The following is a 7,904-nucleotide window of genomic DNA, read 5'->3' as shown; positions in this document are numbered from 1 at the left end:
TCCCGCTTATTCGCGCCAGTGTGAACGCGCCTAATGTAAATGTTATGAAATAAATTTTATGCAACTTTTAATTACTATTATTATACGTCATATAATACGTCGAATAAATGTCAGCGATTCCTGCCGTTCTTTCGCTATCTCGTGGGTCCCGGAGATGACGACGTTGTTCAGCGCCTGGGTTTTCCCGCTTCTTTTATGCGGCATTCACACAGTGCCGATTATGGCTCCCGTTTGAGATCACACAGCGCTACGACACGAAAAGTGAAAAAAGTCCGATTACTATCCTCAATGATCTGAAATGTCCTATCATTGTCTAAACGCAGTCGTATACGTTCGTAACAGAGTCCTACGGATTTAGAATGGTCTGGAGAGGTCGGCCAAGCACTCCCGACAGTTAGGTGCTTCCCGTAACATTCGGGAAACTCAGTCGATTTTGTCTAGTCGGATTACAATTGTGACTATGTCGTGACAGATTCTGCTGTATCGGATCAAAATCGTAACAATGTCCTGTGTTGTCTGGACGGTGTCCTGTGGATCGGGACGCTGTCGTGATGAACGGGCATGATCTGAAGAAATTTTCCAATGCCGTTTCTTGCCGATCGAGTCCAGATTGCGTCCAGATCTTGCCCAATCCGTTCCGGAACAGTCCCGTAATTAATACGAAATTCGGCAATAATACCCACGTCAGAGTCCCGGCAATTACAGAACACGATACGACTGAGTCCAGACAAAGCCGTTTGCAATGCGGTACATCAGACTGTGATAGGATTGCGTTCCGACAGTGAGGACCGTCAGTGAGGATCATCCCGAATATGGCGACAGTTGTAGGATTCCAGATGCGTGGATTTCGAGATTCGGCTGAACTGCTCACGTCTGGAGTATAAAAGGCTCATGTGTGTAGTGTTTCTCCCGATTTATCCTTATACTGCTTTGATTTCATGTCGTAGATAAATCTGTTCTCCTGGAGCCATTTTATCATCTTTTCCTCATCCTCTTCAGCAATGAAGCCACTGCTCCGAGGTTTCTTGGGCAGAGAAGCAGAGGCAGAAGTAGCTGTTGAGGTAGAAGCAGTATGTGTATTAGTCGTGAATTGCTGGACTTGCTGGACTTCTTCAACTGGCTCACGATTATTGTATTCAAAGTTCTTATATAAAGAATAATCTGCTCTTGTAAATGGAACTCGTATTTATTGCATGCCGTTATTACATGGTACACCGGAAAGAGAGAGACTTATGGGTAGCCTACATAGTTACCATAACACCGTATAGGTGGCAGCACAATATTGTAAACAAGATTTCAATACACAACACAACAACGATCACCACCAGAATCTTCAGCAGATGAATGCATAGGAGAAATAGAAATAGGCTTCCTTTTCCTTAGTTGTCTTGCAGCTTTCTTCTTGGCAGGCACAGGCTTATTACTAGCAGGCATAGTGAAGTAACTTAATCCTTATAAAGATGAAATTATATAATTTAAATGGAGACAATCTGCCAATAACTGACGGTGATGCTCCTTGTAGAACTGCTGAGACTGGAGTGAGAATCATCCGTTTCGCACGATTCTTTTTATAGGACGGGACTATCACGTGACTAACGGTTTTCTAACGGATGTCTTCCGTCAGCATCGGTTCACTGTCTGATCTCTGTCGGATCGCATTCGGGAGAATCGGGATGCTGTCGGGACAGATTTGGTCGTTTTTTACCATGCGAAAGATACAAATCAGATCAGAATCGGATTGAGAACTGGAGAATTGGGACGAATTCGGCTGAATCGGGACGCTTACTAAACAATATCTGATTGTTGTCGTGATTAAATAAACGTTTTTACAAATTTTTAATAGTTTGAATTTACCGCAACGAATCACAGGATCTTGATCAGACTTTTGACAAATTTTAATCGGGAATGGTCCCATCAAGGATGGCAGTAAAAATCCTGAATGTGTGACTGGGCCTTTACGGCCGACGATGATTACGAAGCTGTTCAGTGGCTGCTGCAATCCTGCTCCACGGACCTCCACCCAGGTGGGCATCAGTCCCGCAATGAAACCGATGAATGCGCTGAGTAGAAACATTGCATTGGACGTACATTTCTTCACCAGGCATTGCAGGTAGCTTGCGACTTCGTCCCCGACGAAATCCGTGACGTCGCACGGAGTTAGCATGCACGCATGCTGAATCCGGCAGATCTCATCCTCCTATATGCGCGTCGAACGTCGTACATATGCCATAGTCGTGCTGATTTCGGCTGTCGTGCGTTGTGCAGTTGATTTCGAATAACTGTTGTTCTTGTAACAGAACTGAAACGTGTTTGCCGTTGGTGCGATATTTATAGCCTGCGTTGGATTGAAATGTCACCTGTAGGATTTTCAGCATATCGCTGTAGCAACACTTGCGTGCGCACACCTTTCACCACTTATGTCCGTTCATGACTGTCAAACCAATCGCACACCACCCATTCACCGATTATCCAATCGATACGTTTTGCGGCGACGACTACGCTCGGAGGACGAGAAGTTCCGCCGCGATAGTAATCCCCTATTCAGGAATGAGACTTCGCCGGCATCCGCGGAAATCCGCGGGATTTGACAGTCCAGGGGTCGATTTTGCTGACCGTCTAAATTCGTTTGAGAAATTGGGAGGGGGTAACAATGTAAACAATTTAAATTTCTATACCCCTCACAGCACCTGACTGTAACTGTAGGAGTGAAGACAGCTGGCTGACAGCGAAGTATACAGTGTATCTGTTTTTGCGTCGCCCGAAAAAAATCCTTCATTCACAGCTGCAGTAGAGGGCAGACACATTTGAGTGTCATCTGCATCACGTAACGACGCATGCCTTGGCCTGGGTGCCGGGTTTACATGTTGGCTGGTGCATTGTTTGTCGATGACTATGCCACTGATCTGTTCATTCGGCATTGTGTTTTTTCATTCAAATGCTGGTGCGCAGCAAGCGCTTATTCGAGTACAACAAGTGCAAGCGACGGTGGAAACAGAAACAAGATCATTATTCTAGGACTTTTATCAAAGATTTGCCCTATTTTCAGCCCCCTGATTTCCTATTATACTTATAGTTCGTTTGTTCCTTTTGACAACTTGAAAAGGTGATTCAAGAGTCTCCTATAATGTGTTCAGAATAGCTTAGAATGCACCAAATTGCACCATTCTTTTAAAAAAATTCCGGGGGAGCATGCCCCTGGACCCCCCTAGCATGGCGATGATCTACGGTCCTCGCATTGCTCGCTCCTCTGTTTGCTCATTTAAATTTCAGCTGAAAATTAAATTCTCCAATCTCATCCCTGCCTATTGTCCACGCATTGCATTTGTATAAATAGCACAGCTCATCTTCCACGACTTACACTCGTCTCAGTTGTCAAGAAGAAACATCACGCTCGGCTGCAACAATGGACACCCCACATTTATTTGTTATGTGCGGCATTTCGTCAAACCTCAAAAACACGATCGACTACAAAGAGGTTAATTTACTGCGCAAGGACGGTCCATTATGCTACGGGAAAGCTATGCGCTGGCAGAAGCTGACCAGACTCAACGACGGCTACACCTGGTGTTGCCGTTGCTACCGCTGTAGACGCCGAGTGTCCATTCGTGGCGGCATCTTCGCGCACAGCCATCTTCGCTGCAGACCGTACTTGCAATCATGTATATGTTCGCCATTGATGTCCAAATCAGGCACGTGCGCACCTTCCTACTGGGTTTTCGGCATCGTTGAACGGCACACCCGTAAATGTGTGCTCTACATCGTCAAAGATCGGAAGCGAACGACGTTGCTTCCGCTCATACAACGACATGTACAAGATGGCAGCACCATCTACTCCGATGAATTCGCGAGTTACAAATCTTTACGTCGGCTTGGCTACAATCGTCAAACCGTCTGCCACAAGACGAGTTTCTTTTCCCAGATGGAGTCTGCACGAACACGATTAAAGGCCTTTGGTCTGAGGCGAAGCTGTGCATCAAGCGCATGCACGGCGTCAGGACGAGTATGTTGCCAGCTGTGCTGGATGAGTTCATGTACCGCCGTATGTATGGTGCGGAGCGACAGATGTACAGTTCTCAATTTTGCTTACTCGAGCAACGAAGCCCAGGAAAGTCCAGCGAAACGAAGCGAACATGCCCCCACTCTGTATTTCGCTTGCTCGCGTCGCTCTTTTATATCGTTATATATAACCACCCTTGATATCTATTTCATATCTAACCCCTTTTGATATAGAATTTATATCGATCTGCACCCCCTTTATATCTCTTTTATATCATGACATTAATGACATTAAAGTTGGGAACACTCCTAATGGAGTATCACCTTCTTTCATGGCGGATATTGCTACGCAATATCCCCTGAATCGATGAGATGTGCGCGTGCTGTTACCGTTGTGTATGTTTGCATATGCTATACCTACTCGGAGGTCGAAAACAACGATTTTTCTCTAAACAACTCTATCGTTTGCTTGTATTTGTTCGTTGTGTTTTCCTTGCCGCAGTTACACACACACTGTCCCCTCTCGGTCTTTCTCGGATACAACGCATCGCCACAGCCGCTTATAGTACCCCTGTCACACCTTCCCGCGATCACATTCACGCTCCCACTGCGACCTGAAAAGTATGAAAGCCCGAGGAAAAGCGCAGTCCATGGAAATCCATGGCGTGGTGTGACCCTGGTGTGACGCCATGTAGCTTTACAGTAGCTTACAGTACGCTTTTGACTCGCTTATCACGCTCTCACTGCGATCCTATGCGTTCCCAGTTTGATCTTCAGTGCGCTCTCAATGCGCTCCCACTGCGCTCTGTACGCTCTCAGTGCACTCTTACTATGCTCTCAATACGTTTGCAACTCGCTCACTGCGCGTGCGCAGTTTATTTAATTTTGCAGGTTTGGGGACGTCTGACTTTTATGTTTGGGGAATTGGGATTTTTTTGTTTAAGTTTAAGTTAATATAACTTTATTTAAAGACACTTAAGAAATTACATAAGCAAGGCATTATGCATAAAAGAAACAGAACAAACACTATTTATTTTTACATTACCATATTTATTTCAAACATACAATATTGTGTACTGTGTACTTGTGAACTTTTGAAATGTCTTTTTTGCAACCGACTTTTTATATCATGCTATCTTGCCAGGGCACAGAGCCTGCAGGTGAATTGAAGTACAGCTTGAGGTATTCTCGTTGTTTCTTGGCTGCAGTGGTGTAACGGTTGTTCCCTCTAATGTTGTTCAGCTCATGCATGTTTGCATCAGCCCTCCAAGCACCTGGGATCAGTTGGTGGTTGACATGCTCCGCATCCAAGGCAGCATTCTGAATGGTAGGATAATGCAGTCTCATCAAATTATGAAGACAGACGCAGGCCTCGACGATCAGTCGTATGGTGTCAGGTTCATGCTGCATGGTGGTCAGGAGAATCTGCCAACGTTGGGCAAGGATGCCAAAGGCGTTCTCCACAACGCGAAGCCCTCTAGATATCCTGTAGTTGTAGATCCTCTGCTCTTTGGTCATCTTGCGCATCGAGTAAGGCTTCATCATGGTGGTCCGCATCGCGAACGCATCATCAGCCAGGAAGAAATATGGCATGTCCCTGTCGTCATTTGGTAGGGGGTCTGCTGGAGGAAGACAAATGGTCCCATCTACTAGGCACTAATTCAGCTCTGAATCATTGAAGATCTGTGCATCTGACATGTGTCCGTGCCCTCCAACATCTATCCAGAGGAACTTATAGTCCGCGTCAACGAGGCCCATCAGAACAATAGAAAAGAAGCGTTTATAGTTGTGATAAAGGCTTCCACTGTTCGCTGGCTTTCTGCAGGCAACATGTTTTCCATCAAGGGCTCCACATGCATGAATGACGTTCCATCTACGTGCAAACATTTCAGCAACGGCACGCCCTTCTTCAGGGGAGATTGGACAGCTGATGACTTCCTCCTTGTACTCATCTACGATGGCCTGGCAGACTTCTCGTACTAGGACAGACATGGTGTTATGATGAACTCTGAAGTCAAACTTCATACTGGCGTACTTGTCACCAGTTGCTAGGTGGCGCATAGTAATTGCAATCTTCAACCCTGGTTCCATAGCCTTCCTATACATGGTGTCTTGTTTGGTGCATCTTGGACCAAGTCTTGCTAGGAGCTCATCAAACATCTTTGGTTGTACTCTCAGGAAGTTAAAGAAGGATGCAGGATCTTCGTGTCGTAGCTCGGCCATTAGGCAGTGATAGTGGTCGAACCCAGCATCTCCTCTCCCTTCTTTCCCTCTTTCTTCTCCTTCTAATAATGTTGACAAGGGCCTGGTCATCTTGTGCCTGCATATGTGCTAACTGTAGTACAATTAGCACATTCTGCCTGTCTGCGGCCATGGTGAAGAGCAGATGCACACTGATTGTGTATAGAAGATGAAGCTGTATTTATACAAAAAATGTGTGTGTGTGTGGGGGGGGGGGTCAGTGGAAGTGGTATCGTAATAAGAACGCTCTGTGAGCCTATTGCAAACGTGGGAACAACGCCTTGGACGTATTACGAGCGTCCTATTCTCAGTGGCAGCGCAGTGTAGACGTAGAATGAGCGGAAACAAGCCAAGAAAGCGTAGTGGAAGCGCAGTAACGGCGCAATAAGAACGGGAGAGGCACGTATGGAGAGCCCAATGATCATACAGCAGTCGCAAACCAGTCGCAGGGGACGATTTCTGCGACCCATAGTCGCTTCTATGCGTTGTTGCTACGTCCACGATACGCTCATGTAGTTCGATTTGCGCTGCCACGGCGACTGTACTGCGTCATTACACCGCTCATTACAGAGCGCCGACCCGCTGCGCTTGTTTTGATCCGGACCAACACAAGCGCCGAGGTTTGGCGCTCAAGGTAGCTCATGGCGACCCTTTTCCGTCCTTGACAGTTTCCACTGCGTCTCAACCAATTACCAAATCGTTCTCAGAGACCTTACTGCGCTTTTCCTCGTGCTTTCATACTTTTCAGGTCGTAGTGGGAGTGCGAAGGTGATCGCGGGAAGGTGTGACAGGGGTATTATATACGCACCGAAACGCATACATAACAACAGAGCGACGCATATAGTGCATACGCTGCATCTCTCGCGGTGCATCGTTCCATGTTCCCGAATGTTAGACAATGAACAATTCTACCTTGATAAAATGGGTTGCTAATTTCTCTCACGTCATTAAATGACCATATATTTCACGTGTAAAATGATCGGGGTAGGCATTATAATATCATAATGGCAGTTACAATAGTACAATACACTATTGGCATAATTTCCGTCATTAATTGTCCGGTTTCAAACATATAGTGATGTCTGGATTATGGTAACGATTTCAAGTAACTGTGACATATACAAGACAATTTATAATGGTGAATGGCAGGGCAGAATAGCATGTGGTCACAAGTTCTTGTCAATATGGGTGATTTTACAAATGGCTCAATTGCCTAACATGTATAGTGCGGCATGGGTTATGGTAACAATTTAAAGTAACGGTTGACAAAGAGAAGACGCGACTTATAACAAATAATGGCATAATTCACACATGGTCACAATTTATGTTTGTGCACACGCACACAAAGTCACGCACGCGGACACACAGCAATATCCACTATATATACCCTTTGCCTTACTCTCAGTGCACACTCTAGATTTGTGTGTAAGTCTGCAGTGCCGTGCAGCAGCGTGCGCACGGTCAATTATCTCATTTCTTATGCTTTATAGGCGTCTATAAGACATCTACATATAGTGTATATAATGCAAATTAGTGTACTCTAGTGCCGAGTATTACAATACAACAGAAAATATCCGAAATAGGCCTTTGTCAGACGAAATAACAATTGGCGAAAAGCTACTGTTGCGTGCCTCCAATATGATATATCTATGACGTACATGTTTTAT

The 7,904-nt window shown here is 45.5% G+C and overlaps 1 protein-coding gene across 1 annotated transcript; it reads right to left on the bottom strand.

Annotated features, from left to right (window-relative positions):
• Positions 1–5,652: 5,652 nt before the first annotated feature.
• Positions 5,653–6,219, bottom strand: LOC106811101. Its single transcript, XM_014814634.1, has one exon. The coding sequence runs from the start codon at positions 6,217–6,219 to the stop codon at positions 5,653–5,655; it is 567 nt and encodes a 188-aa protein (XP_014670120.1).
• Positions 6,220–7,904: the final 1,685 nt, after the last annotated feature.

Source organism: Priapulus caudatus, unplaced genomic scaffold (assembly GCF_000485595.1).
Source record: "Priapulus caudatus unplaced genomic scaffold, Priapulus_caudatus-5.0.1 Scaffold504, whole genome shotgun sequence".
NCBI lineage: Eukaryota > Metazoa > Priapulida > Priapulimorpha > Priapulimorphida > Priapulidae > Priapulus > Priapulus caudatus.
Note: the sequence above shows the minus strand (reverse complement) of the source record. Positions and strands in the feature narration are given on the sequence as shown.

Coding starts and splice junctions, on each gene's coding strand:
- LOC106811101 (XM_014814634.1), bottom strand. CDS start 6,219: ATGGCCGAGCTACGACACGAAGATCCTGCATCCTTCTTTAACTTCCTG.